A 20377-nucleotide genomic window follows, 5' to 3' on the forward strand; every position below is an offset into this window, starting at 1 on the left:
TTTATATATATATATATATATATATATATATATATATATATATATATATGTACATTTGTAGCTGTGTTCAGACATACCAGAAGAGGGCACCCAATCTCATTACAGATGGCTGTGAGCCACCATGTGGTTGCTGGGATTAGAACTCAGGACCTCTGGAAGAGCAGTCAGTGCTCTTAACTGCTGAGCCATCTCTCCAGCCTGACAGTCATTTCTTTTACATATATCTATATGAATTATACTTTTGAATATTCTAGAAGTAATTTAAATACTCACTTATTGGTGGTTTGTACCCTCACTTTTTCAGAATTAGCACACCACTGAGATCATTACTGTGTAGGACACAACCTGATTATATTTTCTTAGATTAGATTTGTAAAGTTGGAATTTGTTATTTTAAAAAGGTATGAATATTTTTTACAGTGTCTTGCCAAATTGCTTATTAGAAAGAATTGGGCTAATATTTGTGTCTCTGAACAGGTTCTGAGTGTTCACACTATCTGCTTGTCAACAATGATCATTGCATTTTCAATGTCATTAATTTTATTAGTGAAAACTGAATTCCCATTTTTAAATGTTCCATGACCTACCCAATGAACATTTTATTTCTATATTCTAATTTCCTATTTGGGTTTTTATAGATGTGCCAGAATTATCTATGTAAAACTGTTTTCCTGTTTTATGTAGGAGAAGTGAATTCAGACTATTTTTTAACTGATTCATAAGGTGTCTCTTTACGAAGGATCTATTTCTGTTTTATTATAATTGTTATACATGGTGCTTTTAGTCTTGTTTTCTTTAGGTAGCAGAAGTTAATTTTGTATAGTAGATGTGCAATGCCTTGCTTTATTTTGCTCAGTTACCATTGTGCTTATCAAGTCTTAATCTAATCCAATTTTCATCTATACCTTTATATTCTTATACTTTAATATTTATATGTAATCCATATCTCTAAAATTTCATTTATGTATATGGTATAAAATACTCAAGGCCACAGCATCACATAAAGTTAATAAAAACCTCCATATTTTCAGTTTCTCTCAGCCCAACTCATTGTATATTTCACCTGTATGAAACTCTTGGCAGTCAGAATGTGTGGCGTACAGGATGGCTCAGTAGGGAAAACACTTGCTGTGCATGCCCAGTGTCCTAAGCGCCATCCCTGGGACCCGGAGTGGAGGGAAGAATGTCAGCATCCCCAAATTACTCTGACTGCTGCACTTGTACCATGGCATACATTCATCCACAGTGACCTGTGCACATGTACTAGTGAACACATGTACACACATGCACACACACACACACACACACACACACACACACTTTAAAAACAGAAAGGGTGTATATTGCAGGGGAATGATTGCTGAGCAGTTGTGTGGAGATTGGAGGGCTTGCTGGGTTTCTAACCATTTTCCCCAGTGAGGTTTTGGCCTGTGCAATTCCTAGCCAGCTTTAAATTGGATCTGTAGGAAAGTGCTGAGCACATACCAGGGCATGGATACTTGCTCTGTCTCCTAGCTTCCCAGAGCCTGACTTGTTTGTGGATTGTGACCCATGATTCCCTCTGTCATACATTTTCAGAAGGCAAACTGGCAATCAAATTCTGTGGTAATTGTTTCCTTCTGCATGGATTTTTCCTTCCCAAACTGCTTGGCAAGGATGATGTTGGCTTCTAGAAGTATAAAGGGACCAGAAATTAGATGCCAAACATATGGGCATAGTGGCCCACCAGTTCTCATTTTCCAGGGTACTCCTAACTTTAGGTATTTTACCCTGTTGGCCTTAATAATCCAAATGCCTTAAAACAAGTTCCTATAAACTACATTTTACAAATTATATCTAATTGCTGAAAGCACAGACATCCTTTGTTAGACTTTGTGAGGTCAGTTTGGGCTTTTCTGTAGTTGAATGATAGGGTGTAGCAAGACAAAAACCAGTCCTATTTTAGACATACTAAATTAGAAGGAACTGACCCCACATCCCAGATCTCTGAGGAAATCTGGGCACTTATTTCTTTCTCTGTAGCTATTCTCTTGAGTATGTGTGTAGTCATTTGAATGAATTGCATTGCAGCATCTACTGGGTGCTGGGAACTCAGCTATGCCTGGCACAGACTCTGCTTTCAGAGTCTGTGCAGCCTGTCATGGGGAGGTAGGCTGTGGATATGCATAGAATCACTACAGTTTTAATATAGCAGTCTCTCTATTGGAGCATCCAGAATGATCCTGCTTTGCTATAATCTATCACCAGAATGGGTATAGTAATCCCTTTTAATTTTTTTTATAGTATAGTCCATTATTACTGTGTCCAACTAATTCAAGTAACTCAGGTTAACCTTTGCAATTTGTTTCTTTATAATTCCATGATTGTAGTAATGTTCCATAGGGGTGGCTCATGTTATATTACCTCGGATGGCTACTTTGGATTTGGAGGACTTAGGATGGCTTCACTCAAAAGTCTGTCACTTCAGTGAGATGGCCAGTGACAGTTGGAGCTGTTTCCTGCAGGGTAGCTGACCCATGTTACAAGGTGATATGTCTCTGGAAAGGAAGAGCAGGAGCTGTCTGTCCTCTGAAGCCCCAGACCCAGCATTGGTACAGTCACTTCCATGGTGTTCTAGGGATAGCAGCGACCAAGCCAGCCCAGGGAGAGGAGCGGGATCCCATAAGCGAATGGGAGCAGTCTGGAGTAGCCATCTGTGCAGTTAACACTGACTCAGAAGGAAACAAGTACATTTGAAAAGATGAAGAAGTGGGTTTTATTGGCTTTGGTCACTGATGAGGGCCATCTGCGTTTATCGGTTGTATTCATGTGTGAACTTTATATATACCAGGCTCACTGGGCTGAACCTGGCTCTGATGGGCCTCTCGTCCTACCATTGCAGGTCAGTATAAAGTTGTTGCTGCCACATTTCCATGGTGAGGTAGGGGTAAGCCTCCAGTTGAGACGCTCACTGTTTACGACTGACATCTACTCTTCTTACCAAGGTCTCCACCTCTCTTCTGTTCCAGGCACTAAGACAGCTGCAGATTTTAGTGATGGCGCCTGTGAGCCTGGGCTGTCTCCTCCATCCTCCTGCTTGAACACCATGCCTGTGCTCCATCTTATTGAGGACCTGAGACTAGCCTTGGAGATGCTGGCACTTCCTCAGGAAAGAGAAGCCCTCGTGAGCCAGATCCCTGGCCCAACAGCTGCCTACATAAAGGAGTGGTTTGAGGACAGCTTGGTGAGTTGGACCAGGGCCTGATAAGGGAATCGGGGGACACATAATTATGCAGCAGTGGAATGCCACCAGTGGCCAGAGCCGAGGACTTCTCCCTGCATCTCCCAGCCCTACCTTACTTCCCATATAGCTTTGGGCACATCACCACTGGGTGGTTCTCAGCAGGAGTAAAAAGCCTAGTCAAGCTATTTAAGCTAATCATTCTGCCTTCTTGTGGTCTTCAATAACTCTCTTCTGAGGTGAGACAGACACCCCTAGAATTATATGTGTGACTTGCTGGACTCCCTTAGTGGAGATTTAAACCACAACCTAAAGCCTGCTTGCTTCATTAGTTTCTTTGTTTCTGCCCATGCTGGATAACTACTTTTTGTGCACTAAGTGTAAATGAGAATTTTTTTTTTGTTTATTTTTTTTCTTTTTCTTTTTTCTTTTTTTTTCTTTCTTTTTTTTGGGGGGTTTTTTCGAGACAAGATTTCTCTGTGTAGCCCTGGCTGTCCTGGAACTCACTCTGTAGACCAGGCTGGCCTTGAACTCAGAAATCTGCCTGACTCTGCACTCCCAAGTATTGGAATCAAAGACGTGTGCCACCACCGCCATATTTTTATTTTTATTTATTTAGTTTGTTTGTTTGTTTTATTTCTCTTGATCAGGCCTGGGGACTTGCTGGGCTGTAGGGGAAGGGAATGAGGAATTAACCTGCTAACTTGCTATAGCTTTAGTTAATCCAACTGCTTTCCCAAAGAGATGGGCAGGTCAACAGATGGAGAATTCATATTATCAAGGAATGGGTAAGATGAGGTGCTAAACTGGGATGTGGCCATTGGAAGGCTAGAGAGAGAGGATGCTGGGAAGCCAGAGAAAGGATGAGAGGGAATGAAAGAGGGGTGCACTAGTGTGGTCACCTAAGCTCAAATTGAGATTGAAGGCTAGGGTACAGTTTTATAATATAGAGCTTTAATGCTAGAGCCCTGCAGACCTGTCCAGAATTAGAAAACATGTGCACAGGTAGGAGGCAGGGACAAGGACAGGGGTATCAAATTGGGAGGGAGAGGTTGATGCTGGCAGTTGAGATACCCTTATCCATAAATCATGTCATTTATGATTAAACAGCCTCCATCCCAGATATCCTAGCCTCCTTTCTGTTCTAGAGGGATATGTCAGTGTATCTCATCTCATGCCTTCCTCAACAATGAACAGTCCCTCATTATCTTCATTATGTGGGTTATTCAATATTTTCATTATATTGGCTGCCTGCCTGGTGCCTTTGTCATATACCTGTGTCAGGGTAGTAGGCAGTAGAATGGTCTCTCAGAGATGCCTTGCAATGCCTAGCAGTGGGCAGAACCTGCGACTATATTTATGACCTTAAACATGAAAGGGAAGTAAGAAGATAGAAAACAGTTTCAAATGGACTGATCATAAAATAGGGCCTGTAGCTTGGACTGTCTAGGCAGCCCCACGCAATCACGAGAGCCCTTGTAAACACATCCCTTTCTGTTCTCTGAGTTCTTTCATGTGTCTCCAGAGCCTTATTTTTGCTGGCTCCCTTACAGTTCTGTCCAGAACCTTACCAGGCCATATCCAGGAGAACCAGTGATCGTTCTTTCTGAGTAGAAATCCTGTCTGACCATAGCTCAGCAGTTTCTTGTCTGTCTTCTTCACTGTACAGTTTACAGTGGACATGTGTCCCTTGGTCATGTTATATGACTGTGCCTCCGTTTATGAGACAGTCTTTTTAATCCTGACATTTAGATTATTTTAAGTCTCTCACCATATGTGGCATTGGCTATAGTGACTACCCTTTTCTGGCTCTAGGATTTTCTAGAAGTATAATTCCAGAGATCAACTGTGGTCATCATTTAAAATCTACAATGTCCAGTTAAACTTGATTTTAGATAAGTAATGGATAAAGATGATCAGGTATGCCCTAAGCAGTTGGTTAAACCTGGCAACCATAATCCAAAAATGTTAATATGTTTAAGCCTTTGACACGTTTTTCCAAATCTCTTTTCAGAAGAATTTCTTTGTCTTTATTTTCATTGGCTGAGTTTGAAGTGAGTCTTGCCCATGTTATCCTGAGGTCAGAAATAATCACCAAGATTAAAAAATGGCTTTAGCAGTTTCATAAGGGGAAAGGCTCATTGCTGTTTTGGTACATTACTTTCTTTAGTGAAAAGGCTAAGCTTTTTTTAAATTAGCTTATTAATATTCTCTCTAGTTTCTAAGCTTTTAATTTCATACCCTGCATGAAAAACATTCCACATATATACATGGTCACATATGAATTATTTTAGTAACATAGTTAAATTATGAAGGTAAGATGTTCTAAAGGTGGATTTGAAAGGATAAGATCAAAAATAATTCAAAGTGTTCCTCCCGCACACGGTGATGCCACCCACTAGGGCAGGTCCGTCCTGCCCTCTATTCAAATCTTGTGCTCAGTTTTCTTTGGTATTTTCTTGTTGCTATATTGAAATGACTTTTTATTTTATTCGAGTGTTTATTTTCCTAAGTGCTGTTGTGTTTTTCAAGCCATGGGGTTTTAGAAAATTGTAGTTAACACTATCACTCTTAACTATCAGGATCTCTTCTTTGTAGCCCTACAAAGGCCTAACTTCACCTCACATCAAATAACTAGATGCCCATTGCTCTATCCAGTAGATATGACTGCTATGTTACAGTTCACTCAAATTCATCAGTATTTTTAATGTGTAGCATGAAAAAAAATCACTAAAATATTTTGGGGAAATATATTAAAAATGATTGTGTTCCAAATTCAGTTGATGTGATACTTGGGAAAAAATCTTGTTTGCACAGTTTTTAGGGGCAGATCATTTACAGTGGTTGTAGGAATCCACTGCTTAAGATAGGTTTCTCTTAAAGCTATTGCGTTCATAAATCTTTTAGAGTAATTATTGCAATCAACCACCTATGAATGGTGTCCTTTTCAGGGGTCAGAAGTTCACATAAACATTTCAAGAAGCCAGAGCTGCATTTTAAGGGTTTGATTCTGAGCAGAAAAGCCCTGTCTGGTTTTCAGGTCTGGCTGACCTAAAGTCAGTTTACATTCTGGCTCTACATACATTCCACACTAGGCCTTCTCTGGATAGCCACTAAATTCAGAGGAGTGAACAGGTCACAAGGTTCTTTAGAGGGGGTCCTTTCAGTGAAAGACTTGCCACACAAATTTTGGCCTGTTTGGCTAGAAGCTTGGGAAAAAATAAGAGATTTCAGATCAGATGTTAAAGTTTTAAAAACTTTGCTTTAATTACTGAGACTCCACTTGATTTTATCTTAAAATTCCTTTTTGTTTTAGACAGGGTCTATGTTTCCCTGGCTAGCCTGGAACTTTCTATGTAGACCAGGATAGCCTTGAACTCATACAAGTCTTTCTGCCTCTGCCTCCTGAAAGCTGGGACTAAAGGCATGTGTCATCACAACCCTTTTTTTTTTTTTTTAAAGCCTCTGAGGTGGATTAGGATTAGCGTTGGAACAAGAGGAGCTGTTTGAGGGACAAGCCAGGATGGATCCATGCCTCCTGCTCAACACAGACTGTGCATTGTGCGTGTGTTTGTCCCATTCTCTCCCGGAGACAGACTGGCTCTGTCACATTCCTGTTTTGTTGGAACATTAGCCGGACACTGTCCAGCTTGGCCACATAACCTCACTATCTGTTGGGGTACTTTCTCCAGCAAAGCAGTGTCAACAGTAGAGTTTAGATCACTAGAAACCTGTTGAGAGGCTGGGCAGGCCCATGTGAAAACTGGTTCTAGATGACTTCTGGCTCCTCCGGTCTTTCTGTCTTACCATCTGCTGGGGCTGGATTTTCCTCAGGTGTGTCCTTCAATCGTTGACAAAGCTCAGGCACAACTATACAGCTCTGTCCAGAGTAAGTTTTTTTTTTTTTTTTTTTTTTTTTTTTTTTTTTTTTTTTTTTTGGTCAGTATGTCTGTTTTTATTTATTTTTAATTAAGGGGAGAGATGTTTTTCTGAAATCCTCCAGCATACTTCCCATTGGTCTAGTGGCCAAGATGCTACTAAAACATCAGAGGATGCTGGGAAAGAATAATAGGGCATTAGATCAACAACAAGTTGGGTACCCCTTATCAAGACATCCAACAATTTCAGATTTGGAGAATTTTGAATTTCAGAGTTTTTGAAATTTTATTTCACATTTCTTGATTAGGTATGCTTAGCCAGTAGATTCTATGTAAATGATAATAATAATAATAATAATAATAATAATAATAATAATAATAATATATTTTTTAAAAAGAAGCAAAACCAAAAACAACTAAAATATTGCCAGTCAGATACATTTTAGACAAGCAAAGCTTACCCGACATTGACTTCAGTTTGTCATAAGCAGTCCAAGGTGAGCTGGGGCTAAGCTTGCAGAAGGTGGCTGCTGTCAGAAAAGAAGAGTGGAGGGAAACAATGGCCCCTAGGGAGACATCCCAAAATGTCTATGGCAAATATGTCTGTGTGTATGCTTCTATGTGTATGTGTACACACACACACACACACACACACACACACACACACACACACACACTAAGCCATTATTTACATTTCCTTTTTATAGTTTATTTTTGATGCAGGCTCTTACTAGGTGTGCACCTAGTTTTAGGTGATGCTGGGTATTGAAATGAGAACCTGGAACATACTAGCAAACACTTTATCAGCTGAGCTACATCCCCCTTACTCTCCTCCATTAAGATAAAAAACCTCAAATCCCCCAAGCAAAGAATCTCATTGACCCACAAAATAATGTTAGAGGTAAATCCTCCAGGCGAATAAAACTACTAGGTGCCAGTGAAATAGAAATGTAAAACTTTAAAACAATTATATTTCTTTGTGTGTGTGTCTGTTCATGTGCCACAGCATGCATGTGGAGGTCAGGGAACAGCCTTGAGTGCTGGCTTTCACCTTCTGCCTTGTTTCTAAGACAGAGGCTTTCTTGTGTGTCACTGGCTGATACCCTAGGAACTCCTAGCCCATGATCTAATAAGGGATTCGCCTGTTTCTCATGCTCCCCATCTCACTGTAGACATGCTGTGACTACAGATGTATCCTACATCTGGCTTTTACATGGGCTCTGGTGATCTGAACGTAGGCCACTAGTCTTGCGCACACAGAAGGTGCTTTTACACACTGAGCTATCTCCCTAGTCCAAACATAAAACTTTCAGCAGAGCTGTGTATTAGCCACCCTTGTGTTACATGACCCCTGCTAAAAATCACTGAGCTCTGGCCAGAGAGGAAGGGCTGTGTCATGAGAAGGTTGGTCTCCTGCTGCTGGTGTTCTCCAGCGAAGCTAAAGCTTCAGACACCACAGGGCCCCTAAGATAAAGGGGCTTGGTAGAGATGTAGCGTTGGGTGTGGGGGCACGACTGCTGATTAGAAGAGGACAGATTGACGAGTAATGGTCCTGCCTTTCCTTTATGTCTTAGAAGAAAGGGCACTGCCACATCAGAGTTGATAGCTGGGTGTGTTTGAGCACAGGGCTTGTTCCTGCAGGGCTGAGACACTGCTATAGCAACATAGCCAGCAAGAATGTTGTTGGTCATATTCTGCCAGGATTACCTCAAAGAGCAAAAGACCTGCCCATGATTAATCACTGCTGAGCCATAAGTTTCAAGAACTCTATGGCCTAGACCTTTGCCCTGCCCCTTGGCAATGTATGGGATGAGAAGTGGGCTCCAGGCTTGGAAGGGCATATGTAGGGCTCTCTGACCTGGGGTCAGTGAAACAAGGAACAAGAGATTGGGATTTCCTTGGTGTCTGTCTGAATTCTAGGCCTACTCATGGAGAGTGGATTGACAGGGCTTTTGTACAATTCCTTGGAGTCCAAGGCATGATGAGGCAAGCCTGCACAGGGGATTTAATGAGGTGCTTCAGTCCTATCCTGTAGGCCACAGAAATGTTACCTTCAGGAGACAGGACCTTCATCCTTTGTGTTTTGTGGACAGCATGAAAGTCTGGAGCGTTCTGCCTTGTGATTGAAGTTGAGTTGATTTCCAGATAGAGCAGCTTCCTTTTCTTTGTGCTGTGGTGAGGTACAAGTTGTTGTCGTGCAGAAGGGTAGAGATATAAGAGCTCCTGAACCACACCAGGCAGTTCTGAAGCTAAGGAAAGAAAGACATGTTTCTTTAGTGGTCTGATAGGTAGCACAGGCGAGAAAGGCTTGGTGCCACTAGATATGCTTCCGAGACTTCTGGCTGCACCTCAAGAGGGCTTTCATGTGGTCTGCAAGGGGCGTGTCTACTTTTCCATACCTGCTTGGCTGGCTGGGTAGTTTTCTTGATGTGGTCAGCTTGGCTGTGTGTGGAGCCTTCTAAAGAGATTAGCCATCCAGAGTGGAATGTTCAACTAGGAGAGGAGACACGTTTGCTAGTGTAGAGCTGATGTGAGCCCCAGAGCCAGCAGCCTCTAGATGGAGCAACTCTGGGTGTTCCTCTAACATTCTGGTATATACACCCCGCTTCTGCCAGCAGCTGGTATAGCCTGCTGTTGGATACTATGGATATGGGCCAAGGAGATCCTTGGTGAAAGTTCAAGATGATGTCAGAGAAGGGCCAGGGGAGCCCAGCAACAGCAATGCGAGGGCAATTGTGGGATGTGAGCCAGTGGTTGGAAGAGATGCTTGCTCCAAGAGGCTGCTGTTCTCTTTGGAACTGGAGCACGTGCACACCCCCAAGCCCCACCCCGGGAGCCCAAGCTTCCCTTTGTAATGCAGCCGGTGTCCAGGTCAGTTAGCCTAGGCATGTGAAAGCAAGCTGAACCGAGGCAAGGTGGGGTTAGGAGGTAGAGGACCTTAAAAGGTCAGTGCTTGGTACTCTTCTCGACTCTGAGACTCAGTTTCCTACTGGAAATATCAGCTTAGTTTTGGTATCTACAAGTTCTGGCCTAGATAGCTTAGCTTCCCAACTTTCTCCTTTCCTTCCTCTTTCCTTCTTCTTTCCTTCCCTTCCCTTCCCTTCCCTTCCCTTCCCTTCCCTTCCCTTCCCTTCCCTTTCCTTTCCTTTCCTTTCCTTTCCTTTCCTTTCCTTTCCTATATGTATACCTATATGTATGTATGTATGTATGTATGTATGTATGTATGTATACATGCATTATGGAAAAGGGTTTCATGTCCAGGCTAGACCTTCACCTCACTGAACAGCTGGGAATTAGCTTAAAGTTTTGATCATCATGATTCTGCCTTTCTAGTGCTAGGACAATAGGCCCATGTCACTATTCCAAGGTTATGTGGTGGTGGTGATCTCAGGTTTTGGGTATGCCAGACACTTTACCAGCTGAACTATGTCTCCAGCCTGATGGATAAGCATTTTGTGCAGTGTTTTACTCTGGGGGCTGGAGCAACGGGCCTCCCTTAAATACCAGCCTTGGTCTTAGTCCACACTTCTTAGTTTCAAAGTGGAGACAATTTAGGGAACCCCTGAGGCCTGCATCTTAAGAACTGTGCAAAGACCTGTCTTGCGAAGGCAACCTCAGGTGTGCATTCTGGGAGTCCCCTGTAGGGTATGTGTGCACCTCTGAAATCTTAAACCCGTCAATGTGGGCCCCCTCACATAGCTTTTGAGCTAGTCTTTCAACAAAGTAAGAGAAAGACCTTGCAAGGGGCCTGCCTTTGCCTTGTCACGACATTGCAGCTCCTCACACAAAGCTGAAAGCTTTTCTCTTTGCCACATTCACTTTGCAGTTCTTCACTTGGCCAAAGAAGCAAATCTGTTTTCCATATTGGAAAGCTAGAGGTGGTTCAGGAGAGGTAGGAGAGAAAGCTGCCTCAACGGATTATAAAAAATGTGAGCTTGGGTTTCTCTTGCCATGGGATTCATTTCTCTGTCACTGTTCTCCACCAGGACCAAAATACAGGTCTGGGTATGTTTATATTGAACATTCTTACATTGTTTTTTGTTTTGTACATTGTAGGGAAACCTTTCCTCTGGGTAGATTAGGATGCCATTTAGTGGCTTATAGCTTCATAGTAGTGTGCATGCTTAGAATGTAGGAGGTCTTGGGCTTGATTGTCAGTGTGTATACAGACACACACACACACACATACACACACACACACAGACGGATTGGAGGATACTTAGTTTTGTAGAACAAAAAAGGTGGAGCATATGTGAGCTAATTTCAGGTATGTGTTTCATACCTCTCCAATGGCAGGTATAGTGTGCGGTTGAGCAAGCTCTCAGAAATAAGTAGGGATTAGTGTCCTCCTACCCCAACTGCTGGGCAGGCTCTAGTGGACAGTGTGCAGTGGTGGTACTTTATCCATGTGCAGTACTTCTAGAAGCCAGTAGGTGGCAGGCAGTGACAAAAGCTAAGAATATCTAAAGGACAAGGACTAGGAATCAGGTAGATTTTATAAAAGAAAACAGTTTGAATTTTTTTTTTTTCCTTCTTCCTGTGAAGATGCTGAGCAGTGCATCTGGGTCGGTCAAAAACAAGAGCCCTTTCTCATTTTCTTTAGCAAACAGTAGACAAATAGCTGGTAGGGAAGGGTCCATTGTGGAGCTGGGAAGGAGAGACAGGCTGCTGAGGTCTGAGCCTAGGAGCATAGATTTGACCTTTCCTTTGTTAGTGGCAAGAAAACCTCTCCAAGCTCCTTGACTTCTTTGCCTTGGCCTAGGAGGATGGTTCTTCACATTCCAGGAGGCATTTCCTGAGCCACGTGGTGTCTGTCAGCCCTGCCCTAGAAACACTCCTCGTGCCTTGGGGGCTTATGAATACAGTTTTCCTGGCATTGCAGCTAGCATTGAGGGACTCTCTGTTACTGCAGATTTAACAGTATTACTTTTTTTTCCCCCATGGGTTTTTATTGCATACCCCGCCTCCCTAACTAAGCAAGTAAATTCTGGCAATCTGGATCCTTTCAGGACCTGACCAAATAGACCATTCCAGTCCGCAGGAACCAGTGTTTATAAATGGCCAAGAATGTACAAACACTGGTGAAATGGCAAATAAATCTTTCCCTCTGAATTTCCTGCTTCAGGCCCAGGGGACATGGTAGTGGGTGTTGCCAGGTTAACATGACTTGAGGTCTGAGCGTGTAGACACCCACTTACCCTCAACCCGCAAAGAAGGCCTGTGAGATAGACTGCCCAGAGCCTTCTGCCCCTTCAGCACTGCTGTGGCCAGCCACAGGATGCATTCTCCCAGTTCTGACTTCTTTGAGGAAGTTCTGGAAGTGGGTTTCTTATTTTGTACTACTTCAGGTGTGGTCCTGGACCAGCCATGTAAGAGTCGCCCTGGAAGCTTCTTAGCAATGTGCAATTAAATCCAGGCTCCATTTCTGCCCCTCTGGTCCAACTTGGCATTTTCACTGCAAGCCCCTCCAACTCAGGCAACTCATAGATGGGGAAGCTTAGTATGATCCCAGAGGCTTGTGAGCTTTGGCCTGTATTGGGCCTATTGCTTGTTTATTAAGCCCTTGGATCAGCTAAGAGTGATTTTTACATCTTAATAACTGATGGAAAATCACAAGAATATTTTATGATGTAAAAATGCTAAAAAAATCAATTTTCTATATTTATAAATGAGGTTTTATCAAAGCTCAGTCACAGGTTAGTTTAGCAATGGCTGTAACTACTTTCAAGCTACACATAGCAGTCAAGTAGAATAGGATTTGTCTCTTGTCCTGACTCCTCCTACATCCCTCTGCAGTACAGTGGAAGCATGAATGCAAACCCCACACCTCACTGAAATATCAAGGTCAGCCATTCCCAAGCTCAGGCCAGTTGTGTGTGTGTGTGTGTGTGTATGTGTGTGTGTGTGTGTGTGTGTGTGTGTGTGTATATATATATATATATATATATATGTATATATATATATATACATTTATATATTTTTTTGAATATTATGAATGCATTTATGGGCTTATCTGATTTATTTGAAATCTGTGGACCACCAAAAAGGCACCCTGACCAGGATGGCCTTTTAGGTGGGTGTGGGGTAACTGGGTTCACCTGCAGTACTGTGAGGGAGCTCCGGCTGAGCCCCTGGGGACTTCTGAGTTGTAGGTACCTAAAGTTCCTCTTCAACCATGTCATGTATCCTCAACCCTCAACCCTGTCCCTCCTGCCAGCCACCTGTGCATGTTCTGCTCCAGATCCTTTTGTGGGGGTTGAAGTGAAATAAGTAAAACATGCTTTGGTGTTTTTAACAAGGCAGATTCAGGCAAGAGCTACTGTTTTCGAACATAGAAAAGTGCGAAGAGTATAGCCGAGCTCCCTTGCTTCTCTCCCCCTCTTTTGCTCTCCACCGCCCCTAGTCCATTAGACATCAGTTGAGTTACTAGGCAAAGACGCCATTACACCCTTATTTTTTTTTTCTAAATAGAATATTAGGTTTTGCTAGGCTCTCCGTTTTGAACCTCATTCTTTCATTCTGAGAATGCTTAAATCCTTTCTGGGTAACAAGAATTGTACCTGGCATGAAAGTTAAAAGAAATTAGTCAGAAATAAGATGCACTTTGCACAGTGTGGTGCAGTGGAGCCTTGTACCGTCAGCTGTGGTTTGCCATGGGCTGGAAGTCCTTAGGGTCTGGGGAGGAACCCTAGCCAGCAATGGGAGGGTCGGGATGTATCAGCAAGGAACTGAGGAAGAGTAGACAGGGGATCTCTCTGTCCTGCTGCGTCTCAGCCTCCTCTCCCAGGAGGAAGAAGTAACTTCTTACAGCTTCATTCCTGACTCTTTTTCTCCTAGCAAAAGTAAAGGCAGGCACTAAACCCCTCTGTGGAAACCACAAGTTTCCCTTATCCTCAGAGACTGGGAATCACTCCAAATCAGCTCCCCAGCCTCTGCACACCTTTATTACAGACTGTGAAAGATAATTCCTTATCTACTCTAGGCAGAAAGTACATTTCATTTGTCTTGGTGTGGAGCAAGTGTTTGCTTACCTAATGCATTTCTTCATTTGCCTTCCCAGGTTCCTAGACATACACACTCTCTCTCTCTCATATATATATATATATATATATATATATATATATATATATATACATACATATATACACATATACACATATATACACATATACATATGTACACACACATATATATATACATGTATATATGTGTGTGTGTTTATACGTATATAAAATCCTCCCTATCCCTGTATTCTTCACACATTGTACCGAGGTCTAAACAACATTAGGTGGAAGTGATAGCTCTTAGACCACACTGGAACTAGGCCAGGGTAAGGGGAGGGATCCAGAGATCATGGCAGGGCAGTGAGCCTGCTTTTTCCTTCTGCCCTCTGTTCTGGGTGTGTCTGCAGGAATTTACTCCTCCCTTCATGCCAGCTGCCTGCTAGAGCCCTCCTCCTCTGGCCTCTGATCTGTGGCTTTGCTGCTTAGCTTTATTTCTGCCCTGTTTTTCTGGCTTGGCTTGTGGGCTGTAGTGAGCATTGATGTCATGTTGAGGGGGCTGTTGACACCCAGTGGAATCTTCCCTTTATGCTGGGATTTCCAGGAAAGACACAGGAGGGCCTCAGCACTCACATGATATGCGTCTGCAAGCCATTCAAAACAGACAGCTGAGTGCCGAGAGCCTTTGCATGTAACCACCATTCCCACTACACCCACATCAAAGATCACTTTCATAATCAGTCATAGCCAAAGGCCACACATTAAGGGTTGGGCAAGGGAGAAAAGCTGTGTTAGGGGGAGCTCTCAAAGAAGATGTCAAAGTATGAGGAGAGGAGGTGTGGCATCTGGGGAGTCTTAAAGGGGCTCCCTGGAGAGCCTGAATGTGACCCACTCCACCACCTCCAGGGCTCCTTCTTACCTGGAGCCACTCCCCAAGCCTCATGGAAACTAACTCGTTCTATCTCCTTACTCTGTAAAGCAGGTCCTACAGAAGTGAAGCAAGTAGGGAAGCAGTCCGGGGACTTTACTGAAGCAGTAATCCCTGGTGTGGTATGTGACCTGGAGGACCCTGGCAGTGGTGGCTCACAGCCCAGAGCAGCACTCCCTGAGGGAGCCAGTAGTAAAGGTCTTGAGGTTGTAGCAGTTGGTCTCTGGTGGATAGTGCCAGCAGCACACAGACGACAGCAGTCACCCTACCTAGGCTGCCACATCTCTGAGCCCAGAACTAGGACAGGAGCTGGTTTTAAATCTGCCCTTTTTGGAGACCCAGGCTTTCACTGGGGCAAACCTATGGCCCATCTGTAAGAAGGGTAGGTGTGGGCTTCAAAGAGGGGGTCCCTCTCCCTCTCTCCGTCTCTCTGTCTCTGTCCCTCTCTGTCTCTCCACCCCCCCCCATATGTCTGTGTGTTTGTGTCTGTGTGTCTGTGTGTGGGAATCAGCAAGCTCCTCGGGGAGTGGTGCTTATTTTTAGTTGTCTCCCAAGTCCCAAATAAACTGAGAGCAGCTGGGAGCCTGTGGGTAAATGCAGAGTAAAGCAGAGACAGGAAATAGGGGGCTCTCCGTAATGAGTTCCAGCTACTCCAGAAAGGGGAAGCCAGACAAGGCATTTTCTTCCGGACTGTTTCCCTCTGGCAGGCTCTGGTATTATCACTGAGAAGGTTCCCATTGCCCATGTGTGAGTGAGTGCATGCGTTCAAGTGTATATGTGTTTACAACTTCTGCCTCCCCCTTTTGATGAGGTTTTATTGCTCTGAAGGAGTGAAGTCGGTCCTGGTCTGTGTGTGTGTCCATGTGTCTGTGTGCCTGCCTCCCTGCTTGCCTGCCTGTGGGGGCGGTGGGGGAGGACCCTGGAGCAGTACCATCAAGTCTGAGTCTTGTGTATCTGAGCCTGTTTAGGGAAAGAAAGGCTACAGGACACAGGCCAGGGAAGTGAGAAAACTGGAACACAGCTTGCTGTTCCTGCGGGGGAGGGGGCAGAGGCAGGGAGGAGGAGAGGGCTTGAGCTCCGGCCAGAAAAGAGGGCTTTTTCTCAACCAAGGACTCAAACTGCTGACATGGGTACCCAGCATGGATGGGGACATTGATGTTTACAAGCATTTCTCATGGCTGAAGAGGGTAAGTGACTGGCTGCTTTGTCTGGGTCTCTCTGGAGATGAGTAAGGGGAGAGACACTTTGGGGTGTTTTGGCTGTGTGTGTGTGTGTGTATGTGTGTGTGTGTGTGTGTGTGTGTGTGTAATAGGGGAGGTATTTGTCATTGAACCCTATTGTGGCCAAGTTCTTCATGAGAATCTAATTATAGACACCAAGGGAGAAAACAGGCGGCTGCCTTTGTTTCTGCCCCGACAGCCTCGAGAATGAGCTTCTGTACTGAAAGGCTAGAGCAGAGTGAGGAAAGTTATTTGTACTTTGGCTCCTAAGCACTCAGGATCTCCATACGCCGTGACCGGAAAATTCTGTTCACAGCCTTTGGGTTCCGGGACACAGAGAGGAAGCTGCTGCTGTCTTAAATGCCTGAGTTCGGAAGTCATTTAAGTCATTCTCAGCCCTGATGGTATCCGGAGCAGAGGGTATATTTGTTGCCAGCCCGGTGGTGAGCCTCTGTGTTTCCAGAGGAAAGCTCCATCCAGGGCAGTTCTCTCTGCAGTGTTCTGAAGCTCAAGATTTTGTTTGCAAGTTGCTGGTGCCAGTTCTTTGGGCATAGGCATTTACGTGGCGTGTGAGCGAGCGATAGATGAACCCTAGGGGCTAGATGGCACTGTCCTCAGCGTTCCAGTGTCCTTCTCTTTTAAGATGGGTTCACACTCATTTCACACTGAGGGATTCTAGGCTGACTATGTTTGTTTGAGAGGGAGGAAGGGCAAGAGCACCTGACAGATAAGAGGCTTGACATTGTAACTGTAGAAGGAAGGACAGGAAGTGTCCTGCTTGGAAGGGACGCGCTGATCTTCACTGTCTAGCTCCCAGGCACTGGGCTGGCTGGCTGGCTGGCTGGCTTTTTGTATGCATTCTTTGCAGCCGCAGTATTTCCTTAGCAAATACTGAGTTCCTGGTACTGTGTGTACAGCAGTGGGCAACGTTCAACGAATCTCCTCTACCTTAGTGGGAAATGGAGGTCACACAGACCTAGGACATAAATGTTGGATTACAAGGGTGCAGTAAGGAAGGCTCAGGAGGACTGTCAGTGATTGAAGAAGAGGGCCATGAGCCCTGTTTGAGGAATTGACACTTCACAGAAAATCCAAAAGAGCAATTGTATTGAGTCAGGTGGAAAACAGCATGAGAGACATTCCCGGCCAAAGCAAAAGTGGGTGGCACATGTGCAAAGGTCCCAAGGCAAGAGAGGCTGGAGGGTTTCAACACAGAGAAAACCATTGTTGCTGGACTCAGTCATGGTGGGTAGAGGGAGGCAGATGCCAGATTACACAGAATAGTGACGGCCATGTAGGGGCCACGGATGACCGCGGTTTGTAATGACGGGGTTTGTTGTGAGGAGGCTACATGGGATCCATCATGAGGTCTAACTTGTATTTTGAGAAGATCATTGTAACTGTGATGTGGTGTATGGTAAGTTGTGTTGGGAAAGCGAGGCAGCTGAGATATGATTAGAGAGCTGGCTGGCTATTAGGAGTCAGCTAGTGACAGCCTTCATTTAGCTAAGCCCAAGAAAGGCTGAGGGGATGGTGGTTGCTGCTATCTTAGTGGTTGGACAGCCTGGTTTTGAACCATTTTCTCTGTCTCTTGGGCCTGTCCCTTCATCAGTTCTGCCAAACATTCAGAGAGTGATTGGTTCAGAATGCAACAGAAGAGCTGCCTGTGCTCAACCTCTGCTTTGCAGGGAGTCGGGCATCCCAGCCACCAGAGAACATACCGAGACAACCAGACATTTGGCAAACATTGGCACCATCCTAAGCTTTTAAAACGCCACACTCCTGGAGAAAGCTAGGAAGCATACTTACCATTTAGTCTTTGTTTCCTCGTTTCTAAAATGAAGCCTTTAACTGAGAGGATCTACAGGTCACTGTGCCTAGTTTATCAGGAGCCACATCTGTGTCCCAGTATGGATGCTGTGACTGGTCCTTTGTCAGAGGTTCTGTCTTTAGGAACCAGTTCTTCCCACAAGGTGAAATGAGACGGTTCTGTCTGCTCTAAGACACAGGATATGAGTCCTGGTGCCTGTAAAGTTTGTAGGTGGACACTGACCCAGGTGACAAATCCAGAAACTCCTCACAGGACCCATAGCAAATACATTTCCTTTGTTTTTAGGATTCGAAGGGTCATTAAGAACAGGAAATCAAACATTGAGTATTGGATGTATTCTGTGGTAGATTGGGTCCCTTCTTTACCCCAAATCCTTGTGCTAGATTTTTTAATCTCCCCAAACCAGAAGATGCTCCTATTGTGGGTGAACTTAGCCATGAGCCTCTGGGACTCGCCTTCAGGAGGAGGAAATGCAGCGTCTTGAACATCTCTGTTCTTCAGGCTTTCGTCCCAGTCCATTTTAACCTACCTTTCATTCCATGCTTCAGTAACCCCCAAGTCTATATTTTCTGTTTTTATTTTTTACAGTTTTACCTTTTATTTTTGAAGCTTTCTCTCAGCTGTCTTCCTCTCTAATTCCCACCTTCTTTATCTGATTTCCATTCCTTTCCTGACCTAGTCCCCCTAGGGACCCTCCAGACCAGGTGTCTAGCTCTCACCACCTTTTCATGTGCTTGTGCAGAGAACAGCTTTTTCTGACTTTATGATTTTGAAGTCTCTTTGATTTTTCCATGCATAAGAGGTAGGTTCCAGAAGAAGAAATAACCTGTTTGAACTGTGAGCTAGTGTATATTGTAGGAGCCTTGACCTCAGAAAAGAGGATCATGGCGTATAGGGGTCAACTATTCCCAGTCCCTCATTTACCAAGCCCAAGAGAAGTCAGAACAAAGTCAAAGCGCACTGTGTTGAGATGCTGTTAAGCAGGAAGGAGAAAGTGAAAAGAGAGCAGGGGAGAATGGTGGTTGCTAAGTAGGAGCTACTGGGAGCTCACCCTCCAGCTCATTCTTTGAACAAAGCCTAAGCACTAGGTAATTCCTGCTACAAGTACCCAGAGGCCCTCATCCCCCTCAGCTGTCTGCTCCCTGACTCATCGACAGTTCCCATGTGTCCTGCACTGAGATCGGTAGATCCAACCCACATAACTATGAAGGAGTCTCTGAAGATTGCTCCCAGCAGTGTCTGTGGGACTAGCCCACTGCCCTCTGAGCAGAAGTTCACTTTCCCAGGAAGAGAACTAGACAGTGGTGTGAGTACCTTCCCAGCTGCCCAACTTCACCATCTGGAGCGTGTAGGAAAATCACCCTACAGTCAGTCACAAAACAGAACCACCTGAGTGTGGCATGCACATTACCTTAGTTCTAGTAAAATGTGAATACATTTAAGCCATACATGAAACCTTATTCTATGCCATTGCAAACTCAAATGGTTGATCTAGTAGCGTGGTCACTTGTATCAGAAGAGCTGCAAAGACAGACAGTCATGCAGGTACCTGACTTTTCCTGTCATTCATTTAGACTGTAATTGTCCTTAAAGATATAGCCAGCAGCTCCTGTGATAGGCCACATCTACTGGTTAACAGCACAGACCCAGACAATAATGTGTAGTTTCTTAGGGGCCCCTGTTGTTTACAGTCTTTTACAGGTACCGACAGTTTGTAGCTAACATACTTAATAAGCCTGCCTTCCAAACTCCCCAGTATAGTTTAGGGGCTAGAATTTGACTATCTCTGACTGCCTGTACCCATGACTTCTGTCTGCTTGTTCCTTATTGAGACACCAACGCCTCTACCTAGTGAAATCATGTGAAGTGGCATCTTGCCAGGGTCTTTGGTTGAGTGCCTAGTAGGTCCCTGATAGCAGCATAGACACCGGTAATTGGATGGGCTGGCAGCATCCGTTAGGCATCCCGTGACAGCTTTGTACTCCTGTCCCATCTTCTGTGGCAGCTCTTTCATGTCTGTTCTCAACCAACGACATTACTGACTTCATGGGCAGGGTGAGGGGCAAACTGAGATGAGTCGTTCATCTTTTTTCCCTTCTCAAAGTGTAACCATGTTCAACAGCTATTACTTCTGAACTTCCTTCTGTCTCTTCTTCTCTCTTAGCCAAGGCTATCCCAGTGTCTATTGGACCTTGCTCTGCTCCAGCTCTTTCTAGTCTTCTGTTTCTTCTCTCAGTGGCTCCCTGCTTGCTCCATTGCTCTTGAAGGGAATTGTTCCTTGCTCCTTTTTTTTTTTTTT

At 44.3% G+C, this 20377-nt stretch overlaps 1 protein-coding gene across 1 annotated transcript in view; it reads left to right on the forward strand.

Moving 5' to 3' along the window:
- Positions 1–20377, forward strand: part of Ppfibp2 (PPFIA binding protein 2) — a 159478-nt gene that overhangs the window by 61896 nt on the left and 77205 nt on the right. Inside the window, 1 exon segment of the mRNA XM_031387777.1 lies at positions 3009–3223. Coding sequence (XP_031243637.1) covers positions 3009–3223 — 215 coding nt within the window.

Source organism: Mastomys coucha, unplaced genomic scaffold, assembly GCF_008632895.1.
Source record: "Mastomys coucha isolate ucsf_1 unplaced genomic scaffold, UCSF_Mcou_1 pScaffold21, whole genome shotgun sequence".
Taxonomy (NCBI): Eukaryota; Metazoa; Chordata; class Mammalia; order Rodentia; family Muridae; genus Mastomys; species Mastomys coucha.